At 52.3% G+C, this 21,100-nt stretch overlaps 6 protein-coding genes across 6 annotated transcripts; 4 read left to right on the top strand and 2 right to left on the bottom strand.

Annotated features, from left to right (window-relative positions):
* Positions 1-420: 420 nt before the first annotated feature.
* N7539_002024 (forkhead domain protein) lies at positions 421-4,548 on the top strand (the record flags this gene model as incomplete). The annotated part of the gene is made up of 1 exon (XM_056931627.1): positions 421-4,548. One exon carries the CDS (start codon positions 421-423, stop codon positions 4,546-4,548), a length of 4,128 nt encoding a protein of 1,375 aa, XP_056793658.1.
* Positions 4,549-11,763: 7,215 nt separating this feature from the next.
* On the top strand, positions 11,764-13,239 carry N7539_002023 (uncharacterized protein; the record flags this gene model as incomplete). The annotated part of the gene is made up of 1 exon (XM_056931626.1): positions 11,764-13,239. One exon carries the CDS (start codon positions 11,764-11,766, stop codon positions 13,237-13,239), a length of 1,476 nt encoding a protein of 491 aa, XP_056793657.1.
* Positions 13,240-14,001: 762 nt separating this feature from the next.
* Positions 14,002-14,669, bottom strand: N7539_002022 (uncharacterized protein; the record flags this gene model as incomplete). The annotated part of the gene is made up of 2 exons (XM_056931625.1): positions 14,002-14,468; positions 14,495-14,669. 2 exons carry the CDS (start codon positions 14,667-14,669, stop codon positions 14,002-14,004), a joined length of 642 nt encoding a protein of 213 aa, XP_056793656.1.
* Positions 14,670-15,321: 652 nt separating this feature from the next.
* On the bottom strand, positions 15,322-17,148 carry N7539_002021 (acid phosphatase DET1; the record flags this gene model as incomplete). The annotated part of the gene is made up of 1 exon (XM_056931624.1): positions 15,322-17,148. One exon carries the CDS (start codon positions 17,146-17,148, stop codon positions 15,322-15,324), a length of 1,827 nt encoding a protein of 608 aa, XP_056793655.1.
* Positions 17,149-17,616: 468 nt separating this feature from the next.
* On the top strand, positions 17,617-18,990 carry N7539_002020 (Dor1-like family protein; the record flags this gene model as incomplete). Its single annotated transcript, XM_056931623.1, has 1 exon — positions 17,617-18,990. The coding sequence occupies one exon, from the start codon at positions 17,617-17,619 to the stop codon at positions 18,988-18,990; it is 1,374 nt and encodes a 457-aa protein (XP_056793654.1).
* Positions 18,991-19,608: 618 nt separating this feature from the next.
* On the top strand, positions 19,609-20,840 carry N7539_002019 (ELL-associated factor; the record flags this gene model as incomplete). Its single annotated transcript, XM_056931622.1, has 2 exons — positions 19,609-20,609; positions 20,633-20,840. The coding sequence occupies 2 exons, from the start codon at positions 19,609-19,611 to the stop codon at positions 20,838-20,840; spliced, it is 1,209 nt and encodes a 402-aa protein (XP_056793653.1).
* Positions 20,841-21,100: the final 260 nt, after the last annotated feature.

Here is a 21,100-nt window from a genome sequence, read left to right as displayed (position 1 = left end):
TAAGAGAAAATTTATCCTGTAGGATCGTCTGGTTCCAAGGGACTTCGAGACGGGAGTACTTGCTCAAAGTACGGAGCCAGGAAAAAGGACGAAGAGATAGATCATCGAGGCTTTTCATTCAATGCAATCCATCAAGGACTCTTCAAGTCCACCTGTCGACTGACTCGCGCGGTGAGATCTTTAGCCTCATGTAGTCAGCTGATTTATTGATAAATCACAGGTGTAGAACCTAAAAGCAACCCAGATGTGATTTGAGAGGAAGAACAAAAGGGAAACAAAAAAAAAAACTGGCCCCATCACCTTTGCTTGGTACGGCATTCTGCAGCCACCAGCCAGGCAATCAGCCGTCACCGCCCAGTCTCCGATAGTGAGAGAACTTCAGCTTTTGTTCCTCTTTCCTTTCCTCGCCCTTGTAGAGCCATGTCGTCGCAGACCATGACGGCGCCAGCAGTGGGCCATCGGCCGCCAGATCCAGGCCCCGATACGCCCATGTACGACTTTGGCGGCTCTCAACCCAGCAACGCCTCGACTCCGACCGAGCCTAGGAGCGACTCCGCAGTCCGCGACCTGCATAATTCTGCCCCAGTCTCTCATACCCAATCTCAAGTTGTCGCCGCCTCTCCAATCGATATCAAGAAGGAACCTGTCGACGATCAGGATATGGTCGGCTCGGAGGCACAAAACACCATCAGCACACAAGCTGCGGCAGGGGCGCTGCTAGCGCAACTGCTCAAAAACCAGCCTGCGACCACGGGATCTGACCCAGCGCCATCGTCGATTGAACCCTCAGTCGAGACCGGGGCGGCCGACTCGACGCATCAAGATCCAGATGTACAAATGGATGATCACAACGGTACACCGGAACAGAACCCGGACATCACTGCGAACCCCCCACCCAACCCAAGTCTCTCGAACGACGGAGAACAGACCTCGGCTGCGCCAGAGTTGCCAAACGAATTGAATGGAAACAAAGCTTCCGAGGATATCTTTCCCCCCTTCGACACAACTTCGCAAGCAGACAAGTCCATCGCCCACCCAGATGTTGACGTGATGCATCTATCGAACCCGCCTATGGGCCAAACAACCGGTGTAGAGGAACCGCCGTCCCTACTTCCTCCTTTCGACTTCAATGCGACTCCAAAGGATCCCTTGGCGAACCTTCAACAGAACGATATGCTGTCAGCGGCCTACCTGTCACAAGGCCCAGATCTGTCGGCCATGGGATACCAGGATGGTTCGGACTCGGTAGCTGGTTCCGAGCCTCGGATCAAGGCCTTTGCCAAGCTGGAGTTTGATGACGGCCATTTCTACTGCAACACCTATTCTTTCATTCTGGGCCGTGATGTCCGCGCAGCCCGTGCTGCCCACCACCGAGAGTTCCAGTATCGGCAGGCCGTGCGCCGAAGCTCTCGCGCAAAGAGCTCAAGTGGCGGCTACCACTCCCACACGCCGAATCGGATCAGACGGGAAGGAAGTGTCGTGATACCGACGAGTGTGGTCAGCGACCGTGGAGGCATCATGGGCTTCGATCCTGACGTACCTCCGAATATCTCAGGCAGAACTGTGCGTCGCGAGACCCAAATCGAACTTCCATCCAGGCGCACTTCCTTTTCCACCGCCACGGCCGCGCTGCACGCCAACCCTGCACATTTGCAGACGTCGATCAATTACAATTTGCTCGCCATGCAGTCCCTAGAGAACCCAAGACCTGACCCTCGATCCGTGGATGCCTTGACGTTGCTTCCGTCTCCTTACGCCTGTCCCACGATTCCGATCCACCCTCCCGCGACGATGGACGGGTTTGCAGCAGGCCACCGAGGTATCTCCCGCCGCCACGTCCTCATCACGTACAACTTCGACCGCAATTTCTTCGAGATGCATATCATAGGCCGAAACGGAGCGTTCATCGGGGCTGACTGGCTCTCTCCTGGCCAAGTCAGACCACTGCACAGCGGCGATTACATCCAGGTTGGCGGTGTTCGTATCCGGTTTCTGCTGCCCGATGTCGCTATTGGGGAGACTGGTGCGGATCGCATTGAGGAGCCAGTCGTGGAAGAGGACGAGGCGGATCGCGAATCCGTTGACGCTGAACATGAGATTGATGATATTGACCGGCCAAACAGCGACAGTGAGAGCAAAGAGCCACCCTCGAAGGTGACCAAGCTCATCCTTAAAACAAAAGAGGCCGAATCTCCCAAAGCGTTGCCCTCTGTTGAGACCGGCGGGGAAAGTGGCCAGCCACAGCGGCGGAGGGGTCCAGGACGACCCCCCAAAGATGGCATCATGTCGAAGCGTGAGAGGGCAGAACTGGCTCGAGAGCAGAAGATGGCCGCGAAGCGTGAGGCCAACGGTGGTATCACTCCACCCCCACCGGCGATGCCTATGAAAACCAGCGGCAAGGGAGGAAAGACTATCAAAGAGTCGGTCACAGCGGAGTCGCCGCCGTCTTCTGCCAAGCCAGCGGAGAAGCGCAAGTACACGAAGAGGAAGAAAGGTGAGGGGATGGATTTCCCACTGCCATCCACGGAAGGAGGCCACTTCACGACCGAGCAACGGCCTGAGGAATATGTCAAGCCGCCTCCAGTCAAGAAGCGCAAACCGTCGCGTTCTCCATCTCCCAATTATCCTCCGGAGTCTGCTTACAGCCCGGAGGACCTGGCTAAGCCGCCGTACAATTATGCAGTGCTCATCTTTGATGCTCTGACGGAAGCTGGCAACCCGATGACGCTGAAACAGATCTATCGGGCGCTTAAGCTGAAGTATCCTTACTTCCGCTTCAAGTGTGAAACAGAGGGTTGGACATCAAGTGTGCGGCACAATCTGAATGGTAACAGTCATTTGTTCATGCACGCCGAGCGAGATGGCAAGGGCTGGTCCTGGCAACTTCGACCCGGAGCATCGGTCGAGAAGGAGAAAAAGAGACGTCCCTCGCCTCCTCCGCCGCAGCCACAAACATCGGTGCCTCCACAGCAGCAGTACATGCACCCAATGGCCCATCCTTATGCTCCCCCTCCGTCGGGCACACCGGGTTCACTACAGAATCAGCACCCTCATTTGCATTCTCAATCTCTTGCACAACCCCACCCACATCAGCAGCACCAATTTCAGCATCAACATCAGCTGCAGCAAACGCAACCCCAATCGCAGCCGCAATCGCAGCCGCAATCGCAGCCGCAATCGCAATTGCAAACTCAGCAGCAGCAGCCGCGACAGCAACAGCACTTCCAATTCCCCTCTATTCCTGCCTCTAGTTCATTTTCTGCATCTTCAGCGCCTCCCCAGCAACAGCATTCTAGTCCCTACACCTCTACAACCGTGTCGTCCGCGCCTCCTCCTCCTCTTCCTCCTAGCCCACACCCACCCCATCCTCATCCCGCGCCTCCAGCTTCGGCTGCCGCTCCGCCTTCTGATGCTTTGGCTACTGCTCCGGCTCCGACTGCGCCTTCTGTGCCCACTCCAACTCCTACGACCGCTCCGACTCCTACGACCGCCCCGGCCGTTCCTACTACTGCTCCTGCCGCTGTCACTCCGTCTGCTCCGGTACCTGCTCCTGGACCTGCTGTTCAGCCGGCATCTGTGCCAGCATCGGCATCAACCTCAGCTCCAGTAGTGGCATCCACGCCAACTGCGGCGCCGATGTCATCATCAGCTCCACCCACCACCGCTGCTGTTCCTCCTCCTATGCCTGCACCTGTGCCTGCGCCTGTGCCTGTGCCTGCTTCTTTTCCTATTCCCAGTGCCCTTCGTGGCAATCTTCCCGCTGCATTTGCTCGGACTACTCCCCGGGCGTACACATCCCCGTACGCCTCTAATCCTGCTCCACAAGCTCCCCAGCAGCAACAACTGCCTCCGCAATCAGCATTCCCTCGAGCACCCTCACACTCATCGCCAGGAATGTCAGGACAGCAGCTTCCGCAGCAATCACAGCCACAGCAGCAGCAACAACAGCAACAGTCGCAGCACCGTTCTCCATACCCGCCCACCCCCAAATCTCAACATACGTCTCAACCGCCCCACAACTCGCATCCTCAGGCATATCCTCCACCAAATATGCCTCAGTACCAGACTCCACATCCACCGGGGCAGATGCAGCATCCGTCAAATCGGCAGCATCTGCAAAACTCCCACCCTCTATCTCCATCACACCAACATGTTCCGGCACAGCATCACCAGCCTCATCAAACCCATCACCACCACCCTCCTCCTCCCCCGCCGCCTGGACCTCTCAATCATCATCACCATCAGCCCCTTCCGCAGCACCAGCCTCAGCACCATGCTGTTTCTGGCGGCCTGCCTCCACCAGCTCAGCCTGACTCGCCGTCATTCACTGAGCGGGCGAATAAAGCCATTGATGATTTTGAGAATGTTCTTATGGAGGATTATGAGGACAAGAACTACATCCGTGAGGTCCTTCGAAGTGCTCGTGCCCGTGTCCTGGGCAATGCGACGGAGAGCTCTTTCCCTGGGGGTGAGCCCAAAGATGAAGCTGTCATCATGAACGTGTTGCGCGACCTGGTGGGAAGTCTGAAGGAGCAAGGAAGAGACTGATGTGTCTCTGGAGTGGGGTTGGACCACCCCTTCCATCTTCAATGACCAATAACATGACTATTTGAAGGGGTTCACCTGGGTATCTGTCGTCGCCCCTTGTTGAGTATCTTTTTGTCTGTCATACCGACAACGAGGTGAATACTTCGATGCAGGCTACGTCTGGAAAGTAGAGAAGCTGGCTCTCTCGAACCCACACGGCTCAGGTAGGAGAGACGGGTCTCGAGAGAAGGCAGACATGAATCTGGCCTCTCGCAGCCTCCTCACATGACGATTTCACCGAGTACACGAGTGTATGCCTTATCTCTTGTTATTGCCATCTGTTTTTCATTGTGCACTTATTATTTGTTGAATCACGTATGATATCCCTCTGTTCTGGCCGGCATATGCCCGAGCCGATTTCTGGATTTTATTTCTTTGTCGTCCAATTCCCGTCCTGGTTAGTTTGTATCATGTCAAGAGCAAGCTTGATCACCCTTTCGCCTTCTTTACCCCTTTGTCGGGGAATCCGGTTTGAGGGCTGTTCCGGCTCTTGCTTGATTTGAGATTCGCCATAGAAAAAGCTGGATTTGGGCTCTTCTGAGGTTTTCGAGACTACGCTGGTCTCTCGTTTGATCTCTTCTCATTCTCGCATACGGCTCTCCTTGAAGGGAAGCATTTCTTCCACCTTCCTGATCCCGGATCTGAGTCCGGTCGCGTCCAAGGTCCAGCTACAAAAGCCTGATTAGAATAGACAGCCACAAAGTTCGAGTCTTCACAAGGACGGGTCCTTCTTCCAATGAGCTGTATTGTCAAGCCTGGCTTGCGGTGGCAGTGTAGCTTTTGCCTCGTAGCTCAGCAAGGTCTCGGTTTTGGAGCATCACGTCTCCAGCAGAAGACAATCAGCGCTCTCCATACTTCAGTAGACTCGTCAAGCCAATCTCACTCTCTATACAAGATGGAGACCTCAATTGTCTGTCCCCTGCCATGCTCTTCTGGCTCAGGATGTTCTCACGTAGGAGAAGGTCATTCCAGATGACTGCTCCCTTCCTCTTCGATGCTGGAGTCTGTACCTTGATGCATAAGGTACTCTCCTATAGCGGTGTGAAACTGTCTTCGTGTGTAGCATGGGTACTCAACCTTATAGGTAGTGAATACTACGATACGTGCCCAGTCTATACCGATGCAGGACTCTTTATGAGTTGCATGCAGGCGGGGCGACGGCTGGTCTCACGGCCGAAGACTTTACACGTTTAGTAAAGGGGATGCCGTCAACCTTGGATAGTCCCTGGACATTCACGGAGAACCTGCTATGTGCCTCTGTCGATCTCCACTTCTAACACTGTAGAAGCCTAGAAAGTAGCTTAAGGGAGATAGTGCGTAGGTCAGTGTAGGTAAGCTGTTTCCTGCCGATGAACGTGTACTCCGCACTCCGCAGTACGTGGCAGCCCACGTTCATGTATTTCGCTGGAAGCTCACAGTCTGGGCCTTGTGTGTCAAATCACTCTTTTGAATGTGACTTGGGCATGTGGAACGGGCGAAGGGAAATAGAGTTTGTGACTTGGACTTGGGCCGAAACTAGCCGATGCTGGGAGCAGGTGTCTCGATGTGCTCCACTGGTTGGGCAGGGACGGGTGACGGATGAGATGGATATGCGGGGGTTGAATGAGGTGGAGGGTGGAGGGTGGAGGGTATAGTTTGTACTCTTGCAGGAGGTGAGTGTTGAGTGTGAGGTCATGAAGTTGAAACGAGACTGCTGTGACATTGGGAAGCATGGACTTCTAGAGATTGAAGGTGGAAATAAAGAGGGTTCGTCTTATTTGAGGTCATCAAACGGGAATGAAGGGGTCATGTAAGTTGACATAGAGATAGAGATAGAGATATCCTACCTAGCCGGTAGTGTATGATCTTGAATATACTAGAGGGGACTCAGGGGAGTAATAGTTACCTCACAAAGAACAGAGAACCCGATGTTGTACAGGGAGGTTCTTTAAGGGACTCCCGTCGACAAGTATATACTTATTGTAAGTAACTTAGCTATTTACTTACCTCTCATAGTTTGTCGTGTGCGACGGTATATTCATCAGTCTGGTCTGTGCTTGCTATAGTTTCACTCACTTCCATTGAGTCTTTGACATAGGATGATGATGGCTTCAAGTAAGGCCCGTCATCCCCCTAGAACCCCATCCATGCTTTCTATCATCCAAGTTCGACCACGATGACCACTCCTGCTGAGCCCTGTCAGATGGAAGGCAGCCGTCTCTTGAGCATACAAGTACACAGCCGCATCGTCATCTCCCGATGCGAGGCGTAGTACGACGTAGGTTTTTGCCCCCCCTAGTCCTGCGTCCTCCGTCCTCCGCCTTCTCCGCCTTCTCCTACCCCAACAATAGGTGGATTCCCCTTGGTGTCTTCTTCTGTTCCTCTCACCGGACACTGCAGGGGTCTCAATCTAGTAGGCACTGCAGTGGGCAGTGGTCATAGGGGAGGGACATGGGTGGCCATGCGGCATGACGCTATGCGCCCTGCAGGAAGGAAAAACCATGTTCTCCTGCCCAGTGCAGCTTCTAGACTTGGTGACTCACGAGAGGCTTCGGCGCTTCTCCCAAGAGTAAAAGATTTCCCCTTCCCGGGCTCCTTTGCCCGAGACTGAGCCCGGGATCACTATGAGGGGCAGGTCTACAGTACAATAGTAGGGCGTGTGTCCGAGTCGCTCTCCTACAAACCGAGATGCGCACCTTTTTCCACCCGAGTCGAATTTGTCATCAGGACTTGTTGTCTCCGGGAATGGGGAGGAGGAAAAAGAGATGCACAGGGCACTGGCGGGAGTTTTGTTGTGAGTCGGACAGGCTGCCCGGCGAGACGGGAGATCCAGTTTCAAGCATCTGGTCCACTAGACTGGGTATGGTGCACCGGCCCTTGCGTGGTTGTACGGGGTGATGAGTGATGCGCGAGTACAATGCCATCTACTTACTGTTGGACGTCAAGTCATGAGTCAGGACTCACTAGTCCTGACTCACTGAGTAGTTATTAGTAATGGAACCACATGGATCGAGGTCAAGGTCATTATAGTGAGTGATGAGAGAGTTTCGAATGGCCGGATCATCTGTATGGTAAAAATGGACCTTAGACGGCCCCGGAATGTCAATGATGAAAATAGGTCGCAGTCAGAAGTTGAAGGGTCTGTAGGTGCCATAGGGTAGCCCGGGAGATACTGGATGATATCGATGGTCAACCCTAATACCCACAGGATGCTGTCGGCCAAGTTGAAATGACTTGCTGATGAACTCTCACTAACCCTGTCAGATAGGACAGGAATGGCTCAGGTCTGAACTGCTGAAGAGTCAGGTACTGTGAGTGTGAGAGGGTCGATGATTGTACCTCTTGTACCACCGATCTGGATATAAGGGCGTTGGGTTACAATCGAGTCATACAGTATGGTAGGAGTCAACAGCTGGATATAGATCAAATCAGCTATCGGATAACCCTTTGATTCCAGCAATTGGATACTTTTACTGACTGTTTAGTGTTTACTTTGTCCAGACTTGCGCAGATATGACCCCACGGAATGAAACCCCTTGGTATTCCTGAATCTCTGCAGTCTATAGTTCTACACTGCGGCAGTGTATTCCCCGGACGCGCTCAATAACCTTCAACTAGTTGAAAATTAGTCAAACTGCTCATTACTGTGACTTTGTGCTACCTCTGTGCGGCATTTAACCAACTTACGACTAACGTATATCCTTGTACCTTCCATCGACTGTAGCAGCAGCACTGATTGTCCGGCCGACCGGTGCCAGCGCATGGCTTAGTCCAAGTGGAGCGTTGCGGAACTCCTGCACGAGTCTCTGCTTGTCCGCTTCAAGCACTACGTTCGTGCTGCTTCTGTTCCCGGTCCCCTTTGGGCTCATTTTTTTCTCATTTTTCAATTTTTTTTTTTGGGGGGGGTTCCGAAATTTTCCAGTTTCCCTAGCCGTTCTTTATTTAACCTTCTCGACTCCTTTTTCTTTTTTTACTTTTTCTGCCGCCCCTCCGACGCTAGTTCTCCGTGACACAGACGTTGCATCACCAGCTTTCTGGACCCCGATCGCCTTCCGGAGGAGGCCACTTTAGCAGGGAAGAGGCAACTGACGGAGGATCTGCGGGGGGGTGAATGACCCATCTGAGAAGGGGAAACCCAAAGTTCTATGTCATGTGAATATAGGAAACCAGTCAATCACTCTAGGGAAGTGAGTGAATAGTCATAGTGTGGTATCCAATATATCATATTTGAATATACTCACAAACGCTATCTGACTCGGCGTTGCTCGTGTTGTGGGTATGGCCACCCGGTCGTTCATGACTTCCGCTCCATCGGGCAGAATAATACAGTCCGACTACGGGGTCTTCACACGCTCACACTAGTGCCGGTGTCATTAACAACTCTTTCGCAGGCAGCACTGAGCACACGGCAGCTGGCACTAGAGTATGTCATAGGCTGGTGTGGCTCCATGGTCACTGACAAGGGCCGAGATCGTCTCTGAGGACTCACTATGACTACTACACTGACTATGGCCTTTTCATGAGTACGGGAGAGGCGCATGAGTACCTTAGTAACTTTAGTAACTTTGCATACATACCTACACATGTACCTACCTACACACCCATAGTACTAAGTGAGGAGTAGACTAGTAGTATTATTTGGGTCAATTCCGCCAACCTTGCTGTCCCCGGTCATGCTGACGCCGTGGCCATGTCCTCGGCTGGACTTTTAGTCAGAAAGGCATCGTGAGTGCGCAATCTGTTCTCGATCAGACTAGGAGAGGCGATGGCACCAGGCTTGATCATTCTTCTTTGTCTGTCAGACTGATCTCATACTCACGGATAACCTCAGTGCTGAGTCTTACACTTGAAGCGTACCGAAATCTCTAGTGCTGGACTGCGATTCCGTTTGGATGAAGCATGTATATGTACCACTGTACATAGACGGGAGTATCTGCCATCGTATCAGTGTATCTACCTATCTGGTCAGCCGGTTCAAAATACGGAAATGTTGATCTGTGGTAGGTATCATCGCTACCTGTGTAGGACTGACTGTAGGGCGTCAGATTACTCAGGTAGGCCTCTTGCGCATGGGCATTGAGCGTCGGTGCATTCATGCATTAGGGTAGGAAAGAGGTAACGTAGTGTAAAGGTACTGTAAAGAGGGTAAATTATAGAGCGTGACCACCCACAGCCACCAGTGACCCTCTTCATGTGGATCTCTACCACAAGCCATCGCGTGCTGTCTTCGAACTGTGGTCTTGCCCTATTCTTACATGATCGGTCTTGAGGTCTACTAGTACTAGTAGTCTAGTCCTGTTTGAGTGGGAAACTTCCTACTGGGCTATACTACTATGTCAGTGAGTTTGACTGGAGTATATACTTATGGTAGGTCACAGACATCACCGTCAACTCTGCTTCTGCATCTGTGTATCGCATGTTGTGACTTGGGTTTCCTCGGTAATACCTATTGGACACTGTGGATTAGGTGGTGAACCTCACTATGTTGGTACCCACTTCATTCCGCTGTACCCAATGGTGCATCACCTGATGTCCCCACTATCCGAGAGAGACCAACCTGAAGCGACTTTAATTATTAATAATGTACATAACGGAGATGGTCTTCTGAGTACTCCTAGTCCTGAGCCGTAATACTGAGAGTACTCAGAGTACTGAGAGTAGTACTTGATAATCACAAAGACGGAAATCCTATGAGAACAAGAATTAAGGACTGAGGATCCGACTAGACTTCCTAATCATAGGTATCTAAAGAGCAATCATGAGCGGTGGTAGAAGTACTATAAAGTAGATAGTGAACAGGGTAGACTCCGAGACTGTAGGGTCATAGGGTGTAAACTGTAAAGTAGACGGTAGATGGACAGGGTGTCAGAAACTCCCGGTGAGAGCCCTGAGCGAGGGACGGATTCGTGGAATTACGACGGAACTCTGTATTCGAGAAGGAGGAAAAGAACGGGTGAACCACAGCCAAAAAGGAATGAAAAATCCATCAGCCGCCACTCAGCAGACCTCAGGTGGTATTCACCGCCTGAATGTTTCGACGGGGTGAGTCGAGGCCAACGGGGCCACGAGAAAATGAGGAAAAGAGGAAAGTATGGTATGGTATCGATGTTACGTATTAGTCAGGCTATCCATCCTCAACGCTGAGCGCACCCACTCTGGAAGTCACACACACGCTCTCATAGCGAGCGAGGAGAGTGTCCGACCGAGAGAGAGAGTGCAGGCCCAAAGGAGTCCCACCCCCCCCCCCCCCCCCAAAAAGTGGTTCTCTACACCGGCACCAACCCTCTCTCTCACTTCTTCTGCAACCCTCTCACCCACTCTTCCTCCTCCTCCCTTCGAACCACTCACGCTCTCTCTACTCCTTTCTCGACCTCACAACCTATTTTCCTCTCCTATCCCTCTCCTGTTGCACCAGTCACCCTCTCCCCTTCCCTGTTCCAACGAGCTTTTCACTAAGTGTCGTTGCTAAATCTCCAATCGTGAGGTTTGTCCTTGGGTGAGGGAATTCCTTCCTCTTTTTGTTGATCTACATTGTTCTCGTGGTCTCCGGTTCGAACAATTCCGCTGCGTCCTGCCTTCTGAGTCGTCCACTGAAGACTTCACGTCTCCCTTTCTGGCGCCGAACACGTATGATCACCAATCAGCCATCTTCTTAATCATACAGTTTTTGTGTGCGCGCTGCCGGGTGTTGCTTCACATCCTTGAAACTCTCCTCGTCCATCCTCTGTGGGTCATCCTTGCATCGCCACGATTGCTGGGAGAAGCGCGAGGTCAACCCCCCCCCCCACACGTCGAAGGCTTCATCCGCGACCGCGTCTCCACGTCGTCTGTGATAGTACTCTGTTGATCTCTCTCGACTCCCTCGGTTGAAGAGCCTCTTTCAATGTCATTCAACTAGAGATCGTCCTCGAATCGACACTAGAGCAGCACGCTCCCAGAGCATCGCTCTCCTCTCTTCGCCCTCTCCCCCTTTCCAGGCTCAGGACCTGGTGAAGACGTAGACGGTGCGTGTCTCAGCCTTGTCCCCTTACTCTACAGGTCGTGTCGCGGTGCCAAACAGCATACATTTACCCAGTGATTGTCCTTTGGCCGCGTCTCAAGGTGAAGCGCATTATGCTGATTCTCCAGGGACGAACAGGATCAAGTCTGCTCTTCCCACCTGAACTGGAATCCCTCCCTTCCCCCTCTCCTCGCAAGATGCCGTCCTTGCTGGCTGCAGGCCACGGCCTCCCGCCCACGCCTCCTCATGTCAACAATGGTGGTCGTCTGGATGAACCTACGTTCTATCCGGTTGGTCACACCGCATTCCCCCCTCGCTACCACCAGAGCGGCTCTGAGTTCATTGAACAGTATTCGCAATCGCTGATCTACTCGAAGCCCCATGCCATGGGGGTGTATCCGGGCTCGGGACACGCCATGCATGGCGTCCGGGACATGCACTCCATGGGCCACCAGCAGCCCATGTATGGCCCCGCCGCGACCTCGCTGCCGCCAATCCGGGCCAACATGCAGCTTCCGCCCATGGATAACGCGATCTCATCACAATACCGTCGTCACGATATGGCTTCGACCCACCAGCACGCGCACCAACACCAGCACCAGCAACACCCTTCGCAGCGACAGCAGCAGCAGTCTCGCAAGGAAGAAAAGGCCACTGGAGGTGTTGCTGCGCACCTGGACTATGAGATGGATCGAATGTCCGATTTTGTCGCAGAGATGACTCAGGGAATGTATGATTTGTACAACACCAAGATCACCCTTTCAGATATTGACTTCGCGCGAAGCATTTCCCCAGGAACTTCCGTCCCCCCGCAGTTCCGAAAATACGTCTACCAGATTCTCTCGTCAACCCGCCTCCCCAGCTCCACCATCTTGTTGGGTCTGTTCTACATGTCTAGCCGTATGCGCATCCTCTCTGCCCAGCGAACATTTCACTCCAGCAGTGGACAGATTTACCGTATGTTGACGGTGGCTCTGCTGTTGGGCAGCAAGTTCTTGGATGATAATACCTTCCAAAACAAGTCCTGGGCAGAAGTGAGCAACATACCCGTGGCTGAACTGAACAAGATGGAGCTGGAGTGGCTATTCGCCTTTGACTGGAAGATCCATGACCGCATTTACGACCAGCAGGATGGGTTTGCCTCCTGGCGTCGCCACTGGGATAGCTGGAGTGCCAAGGCCAATGCGAGAGCCCACGAGTCTACTCGCCAGACTCTCGCACCCTTGGACACGAACGTTGCCCGCCACCACCAGACCGTCTCCAAGCCGCTCATGTCTCCCGAAGGTCCCATCCCCCCGCAATATCAACGCGGTTCGCATACCGAGAGCTCATGGCTCAACCCTGCTGCCTCTGAGTACTCCCCGCCGTCGGCTCCCCACAGTGGTCCCAACACCCCGGATTACTATCCGGCCGGTCCCTGGGGATTTGCGAACCCACCACCCCCTTATTCGCAAGGGACATGGATTCCACCACCTCCGCGTTATCTTCCCCAATCCGCTCCTCGGTCACAGCCTCCATCCTACCACCACACTCCAGCTTATGGTTTACCATTTGCTCAGAGCGTGTGGACTGGTCACGGCTCCTCCTGTGGATGTGTGTATTGTGCGAAGCACATGGAGTTTTACATGCCCCACGGCGCCTTTCCCCCACTGCACCCTGTCATCGCGGGATGAAATTGTGCGGACGTGCCGCTCTGCTTGTTTGATTCCCATTGCATTTTTGCGCCATTCTCTTCTCATCTTCATTTCTCGGCTTGGAGGCACAAGAGATTGGAGATTACATCCTTCCCTTGTGTGATGATCAGGCACAAGTTCTGACTATCTCCGATTGGGTGTAACTCTTCACCTCCCTAAATCCTCTCTCAGAGTCACTCTCCCAGATCCCTGCTCATCATGGCTTCCCCCCGGTCGCCTGAGAGCACATCTTTTTGATTCGTTCTGTCTGTTACTTTGTCAACTTTCTGCAACTTTTTTTTCGACACCATGATACCGTTCTATCTTTTTGCGCTTATCTTTGACGCAACATTTTACGCCATCTTTCGTCATGCAATTCTCACCTATACTCTTACACGTGGACGCGCTGCTCCACTCTTTCAGGTCCAGTCCCGCCGCTCCGTCTTCGGTGATTGAAAAGTACACACTTCCCTTTTTTGTTTTCTCTTCTCGCGTCCTCCACTTTCCTCGTCGACTTAGCGCAACAATCTTTCCAAAAAAAACCTATTTCCACCAAAAAAAATTCGGAAAATATGCTATCCGCGGCGATCCTGGCTTATTTTGAACCGCTCAACCCAATGGCCTAGGCCTGCGCATGCTGGGGAAAGCTCCCCCAGCGTTGTGGCGTCAAGGTCTAAACAAAAGGCAATTGGCCAGGACTGCAGTCACGATGATCACGACTTTTCAAAATTTGCCATCCTTTCACCACCTATGCCATTCGGTCTATACCTTCGGCTGCTCTTCTTTCCACCGCATCGTTTTGTGTCTTTTCGCCTCGCTTTCCTCTCCTTGGTGGATTCTATAGAGTATTGTTGCATCTGGATTGTCCGGTTCTTCCTTCTTATCGATTCTGTTTCTTGCCTTGTTTTCTTCATCATATACCACCAGCATTCGGATGTGTACCTCCGTCGATGGCATCACCGCGTATGCCTCCACACTCGAATTGCAGTGACGCAGACCCAGCCCGTGCGCGTCTGTCGCTAATCTCTTCTCTTCAATCATCGACGTTTGACCAATCTTATTATTATTGCCACGATCTTGCGCCTTATTCACCATGAATCTACCAAAAACAACTGCAGCTTTCAATACCACTTTCTCTCTTTTTCCTGCAAACGCTGACGAACTTCTTCGACTGCGCTTCTTTGACCCATCTGATATCCCCAAACTTGCAATAAACATGTTGATTTTACCTGTATGAAGTTGTTCTGACTCTCACACCACTCTTCCCATTTTTTCTCAAGGGGTATTCTGGTTTCTCTTTCTCCCACATCTCTGCTTTCTTGGGCGAGATCAGGCGCAGTGAGGCGGATGTTATTGCGGCGTGGGGTGAGGTCTGCAACCTCGTTCTCGTGGTTCCCGCCGCTGTCGCTCTTCATACCGTCCTTTGTCATTATTTCGTTGGACTTGTCCGGAACATGAAGAAAATTGCCGCACAGGCCGGTTCTGCCCAAGTGGGTTGAAGCCACCGTGCTTGGGCTACCCCTCAACGCGCGATTTCCCCTGACTGATCGTAGATTACTGCTGCTTCTTGGTGCCCAGTAGACATCGGGTCTGGGAAATCATATGTGATTGCTTATTGCGATGATCATTAAATCGAATCAGGCGTATGGCTCCGGGCTCCGTAGATTGGGGCAATAGTCGAGGGACACGGCATGGGTGCGGGCAGTCGATCATAGACTACGTGACTGATGGACGACACTATGCTGGAATGTCTCTTGACAATTTCTAATCGCATATCAATAAGACACCGTCACTTGCAGTTACCCACCGGGTTTTCAACATCTTTCGTTCTATATCAATGACGTGATCTCATTCTCAATCATGTACTCGTATAACATCCTCCGTGAAAGTTGGATATTCTCCACTGAATGCCAAAAATACCCCTCGCCTGTTTTACAGACTTTTTGCCTTCTCTTTCCAACATGCAAGCACAATCCTGCATTTGAGGTCCCGACCCTTTCTTCCACTGGCGTTTTGGCAGATCTGACAGGAGATAGACGGGTATAACTTATACCGCTTCCCTGATTCGAAAAGCATCTTGATTTAATAGACACTCCCTTGTATGCTTTGATCCTCCCGGCGTTGCGTCTCCAGGTCTTGGTCCTCGGATGAAGGGTCTGGTTGGCCTTGCTGAACTGGTGGCGTAGGATTCTCGGCAGTATGCGCGTTTTGTTCATGCGAGTTGGGGGTCTCATCATCTGCGTCACCGAGCATGTTCGCTCTTGGGCGTGCAGCAACGGAAGGAGTGGATGTTGTGTCTTTTTCAAGCGGGAAGTTCCCGGTATCAAGGCTGGGATTCTGTTGCTGGGTATGGCTTGGAACATGATGGGAGCGTTTCTTGTGTCCCTTCCTTTGATGGGAGCTCAACTCGTCGTCGCCGTCGTCCTCGGCATCCTGGGATGAAGCGGGCAGGGAGACTGCGTTGGGGATGGCGTCCTTTTGTAAATGAAGAACCTTTTTATGAGTGGCGGTCAATTCAGGGCTGCTGACATCGTTGCTGTGATGCGGGTGGTGATGGTGATTTTGATTTTGATGATGGTGATGACCATGAGGGCCGTGATGGTGGTGAAGATGGTGATGGTGATGCTTCGGGGACTCCTCGTTGTGATCGCCTTCATCCTCGGATGGGACGAGACTGTTGGCGCCGCTCAATGAGCCACCTCCGTCTCGCCCGCCCAGATGAAGCAGAGCTAATTTGAGATTTGCTGTCGCTGAAGCTGAGACTGGAGGATGTAGAAGATGGTCCTCACTATCGCGATGCAGGCCCAAACTTGGCCGAACAGGGCGCTTGCGAGTATCGGAGCTGGAGGATTGCCCCATATTGACTGCATTGATCTCCTCAGGAGAGAAACGGGACTGTTGAGACCCAGCGGAAGATGAATGAAGAGCCGCGATACTTTTGTCGTTGGGGAAGGGGAAGGACCCCTCTATGCTGTCAGCTGTCGAGGCGGTCTGCTTCAGTGGTGATGGTTGATCAGGGTATGTATCACTGCTACCCCGAATGTGCCCACTGCTCCGATGCATGGATTCCATTAATTGCGCACGAAGTGACTTTTGGACATCTCCAGTCATCCCGTGCGTGCACCCATCTGGACAACCACCCCATTTTCGACGGAGGGGGACATGTTCTGAGGAATTCTGACGAGTAACAATTTGCCCCTTGTTATCACGTTCCTTTTCCGCTTCTTGTTCTCTCTCCTGTCGTAGGTCCGACCATGTGCGCAGTTTGTTTTGAAGAGTATATTTGCCGTTATCGGGATTCAGGGTCATGATCACAAACTCGCAGTGGTTGATGTTCCGAAGGTCCTCGAAGTATTCCACACTCCAGTGGTACCATTTCATGAGAAAGACTCGGGTCATAAGACCGTGTGTAACGAGCACACATACACTGGCGAAATCTTCCTCTCCAAAAAGTCGCCACAGGGACTCATTGAACCCGCTGACGCGGTCATATGCATCCGCGGCGGATTCGCCGTTGGGTATTCGGTAGAAGAAGTGACCGTAGTCTGCCCGTTCCATCCACATTCGTTCCATTTCGGTCGAGCATGGCTGGAAATTACCAAAGTCTTGTTCTCGAAGTCGGGGTTCCTCGTAAACCTTGATTCCGTGTCTCGGAAACGGAGAGGGGGAAGGGTCGTCGGAGGTTAGTGATTGCAGGATGCCTTCGGTTGTTTCTCTTGTTCGACGATACGGAGACGTGAAGAAATGGAGGGTATCATCAGGGCGAAGGATATTGCGTAGCCGCTGTCCAGCTTCTAGGGCTTGTCGGTGACCTTCGGAAGTAAGCTTCACTCGATGGTCGGGTGTTGTTTGGTGAATGTCGCGATTCTTATTGCCTTCAGATTGCGCATGGCGAACAAGAATGATCATCTGAATCACTCGGTCAGTCTCGGGTCTGCCAAAGAATATCACTCTACACAATTTACGCAGACTTACTCGTGGTTTCCCCATGGCTAGAAGCGCATGTGGGACAAGGCCGCTAATGAGGCAGATGCGGGGTATAAGTTTTAGGCAAGGCAAGTGTTTGTGGGGGAAAAAAAACACCTCTTTGAAGGGCCTTTGAGTCTCAAAGGTCAAGGCAGAGCCTTGATTGGGGATCCCTAAGGATATGTCCGAAAACAGAAATGATGGAGATGTAAAAACAGAAATGGGTGATCTGGGCCTGGTTCCAGAAACACACTGCGGAGATGCGCAAACTGGCCGCACAGGCCACCGTACTGCCTTCCTTATCGTACGCTCTACTCCGCGACCACGCCCGCAACTGTTCTCCACGTGGGTACACTCCTCACTCCTAAGAGCTCGACCAGCCGATTTCTAGGGGTCAGACGTCTAGCGATCATGGCTGACTCTTTACTGGAGCTCCTGGCTCCGAAACTCGACATCGACAAGCCCCAAATATCCGACAGCACAACGACACAATATCTGAATCGGCTGCCGACTTTGTCCTTGGATGCATTGCAAACCACCGAACCGCAATCGTTGGCACAGTCCTCCCACTCGTCGCTCCTTTCCCTTCAAGCGCTGTCAAATCGCTCCCATCGATCTTTTGTCGCCTCAGCCGATCATCTCTCCACTCTAAGCGCATCAATACCGCAATTGAAACTGGAGGCGCATCAGTTGCGCGATGCTGTCCCAGAGCTCGATGAGGAAGCCGTCAGGTTCTCCACAAAATACAGCAAGACCACAGATAATGCAGCACTAGAGAGGAGGAAGAAAGCCATGCAGCTAGCTCGCAACGTGGATCGATTGTCAGACATCCTTGAACTGCCATCCCTTTTGTCCGCCGCGGTTTCTGCGGCGTCTGCCAACTCAGGCGCATCAGTGGCCTCTACAACATATTCCTCAGCGCTTGATTTACACGCACATATCAAGCGCCTTCAGTCAATATACCCGGGCTCACCATTAGTTCAGGACGTCGCCTCGCAGGCAGAAGATGCCATGAAAGAGATGACGACCAACTTGATTGCAGGTCTCCGAGCCCCGAACCTCCGGCTAGCAGCCGGTATGCGAACCGTGGGCTGGCTCCGGCGCGTCGCACCAGATCTTGAAACTCTTCGAAGTGAGGGAGCCATAGGTTCGGGAGAAGGAGCACTGGGTGCTATTTTCTTGATCTGTCGCTTGGCGCATCTGGTATCTACCCTGGAGGCCTTGGATCCATTGCGAGAGCTTGCCGATCAAGAGTCACAGCGGAGGACAAGCAGTGGAGATTCATCCGAAAGCTGGTCGGGTGGTCAGCAGACAGATCGCTATCTCAAACGATACATCGAGATCTTCCGTGAACAAAGTTTTGCCATCATCTCGCTGTACAAAAACATTTTCAACTCTGAGCAATCTGACCTTGAGTCTGGGGTTCCCAATATTCGAAGCCTAGACATCTCCAAAATTTCAAATCAAACACCTCGACCGGATGACCCATTACAGACTCTTCCTTCGGCCCTGGCGACCTTCCCAATGCACCTGGTGCAGTTGTTGACGGACACAGTGCGCACATACCTTCCCAATGTCCGGGACCGCAGCTCAAGGGAAAGCCTGCTCACTCAGCTGCTGTACTGCGCCGCTAGCCTCGGTCGACTTGGAGGTGACTTTGGAATGATTCTGACCGAGCTGGATGAAGAGGAAGGCATTGCATATGAATGGGAAGACGTAATGCGAAAGCATCGAGCTTTGGCTGGTCGTCTGGAACAACTGACGAGTCGGGTACCTGTACACTAGCGCAGCTCTTCATATATAAACGAGCACAAAGCCCATAGCACGTGAAGCTTTTTGTAATGTTAAGACCGCAAGCTGATCTCAAAATAATCTTCTATGCCATAGACAACTGCAAAAATGACTCAGGTAGTACAGGGCTATAATGAGACATTCTGATCAGCGTACTCGAATCACGCAATATGAGCACTAACTGTAAAACCACTCTGCAACGGGCAATGCAGTGCAATAATCACCTCGGGATGCTGTACCTCAAATTGCCAATTATTGTTTGCATGACCACTAGCGACATTGTTGTGCTACCTTTGTTTGGGCCCATTTTCTTTGATCGGCGCTCATCGGCAGGTCATTTCCACTTGAGCTTCTCCGCCTTTCCCCATACTTGCGATAATCCTCACTCCACCACTCTGTTTTACTCTCACCCCCTCTCTCAGACCTTTGAGCGATTCTAACAAACTGCCAAATTTTTGATCTCAAAGTAACCACTCTTCTCAATCTACACTACCACGCTTGGCCTCGCGTGTCCCTTCCTGGCTTGCGCCTTTGGCAAGATCGTTTGCCAACAAGTGCTTGCCGCTGTCTGTCTGTTTCCCGGCGCGGAGCCTTGGGCTGGCCGTCCCCACGATGTCCACCATGATCGACCCGACCAAACAGGCTGAATATCCCATCGTCCTGGGGAACAGACTAGCCAAAAATACCGCTTCAGGTCGTCTCGTGAATGTGAACTACAATTACAAATCCAAGTCTGCAACACCTCAGCAGCGATCTAAAATCACTCGATCTACCCTCTCGCGAGACCTCTATGACCTGTCCGTCACCGATAAGCCCTCGAATGCCGACCACACCATCACATATTCGTATGTCGGAAGTGAGGATCCCTCCGGGGACCAGTCGCTGGTTCTGGTCTTTGACCCAGAGCGCAAGGTGTTTGTGTTGGAACCGGTTTCCACCAAACTGAATTTCAATCTACGATCCGCTCCTGGGAAGACGGAGAAGCAAGTTCTGGAACAGTATGAACAGCTGCGGATATCACATGAGGGAGACAACACATCCACGGCGGATCACAATGGGGGAAATGAGACTGAGGACGAAGGACCGGCTGACGAGAGCAATCCTTATGACTTTCGGCACTTTTTGCCTAAAGAAGGCGCAGAGGATCCCAAGGTCCCTTCGAGAACTTCAACGCCGGAGCCAAGTAATACCAGCAAGACCGGCACACCTAATCTCCCACCGAGCCGACCCACAGTAAAGACGGCACCGCAACCGAGGGCGCCAAAGGCTCCAGCGAATCCGCTACGGGAAGTCAAGCGTGTTCAGAAACCCCCTGTGAAGCCGAAGGTAGCTCGAGAGAAGCCCGCGGACCAGGCTCCTGAGCCGGTGCCTCCTAAAGACCTACCGACCGAGCGAGATGAGTCTCGGATGTCAGAATCAGATGCCGGCACGGCAAACGGCTCGCAGCAGTCTGTCCAGTCTCCCGGCTCAAATATCATCATCGACGGCGAGCTCATCATTGATATGGGCTCGCCCCCTCCCAAAAGGGCTTTCAAAGTCAATCCCTCTTTCTTTTCCTCGAACAACACGCCTAGCGACGACCAAGAGGCGAACGACTCTGAGGTGGATATTGAGTCATTTGCACTGCCCTCTCCAGCTCGGGAAACTCAACCTGCCCCCCTGCGGGCTCTGTCGGGACTGGAGACGATATGGAGGAGGACGATGATGACGCATTGGCCGCGGAGATGGAAGCTGCTTTCGAGGCAAGCGCACGGGAAGAAGAAGCCCTTGGTCACAGATACGGAGAAGGCAACTACATCGTGGGCATGGGTAGCGATGAGAGTGAAGTCAGTGAAGAGGAGTAGTGCTTGATGGCCTCATTTGATATCCTCTTCGGTCATGGAAACTCTTATTGTTAATCAGCGTGGCGTTTTGGTGTACGGCTCGAGATACCACTCCACTGTCGAACTAAGAATTCGTTCTTCACTTTTCTATTTTGTGTCCGCCATCCGCAAGAATAACACTTTCTTCTCAGCGAGGTTTCTAGTTGCTGTACTGACATCCAGTGCTTGACATAGATTCTCCATCAACACTGACCCGAATACAAAAATTCATTTGATGTAAG

Source organism: Penicillium diatomitis, assembly GCF_028827545.1.
Source record: "Penicillium diatomitis strain IBT 30728 chromosome Unknown utg000002l_segment0_segment0, whole genome shotgun sequence".
NCBI lineage: Eukaryota > Fungi > Ascomycota > Eurotiomycetes > Eurotiales > Aspergillaceae > Penicillium > Penicillium diatomitis.
This window is presented reverse-complemented; position numbering and strand designations above follow the sequence as displayed.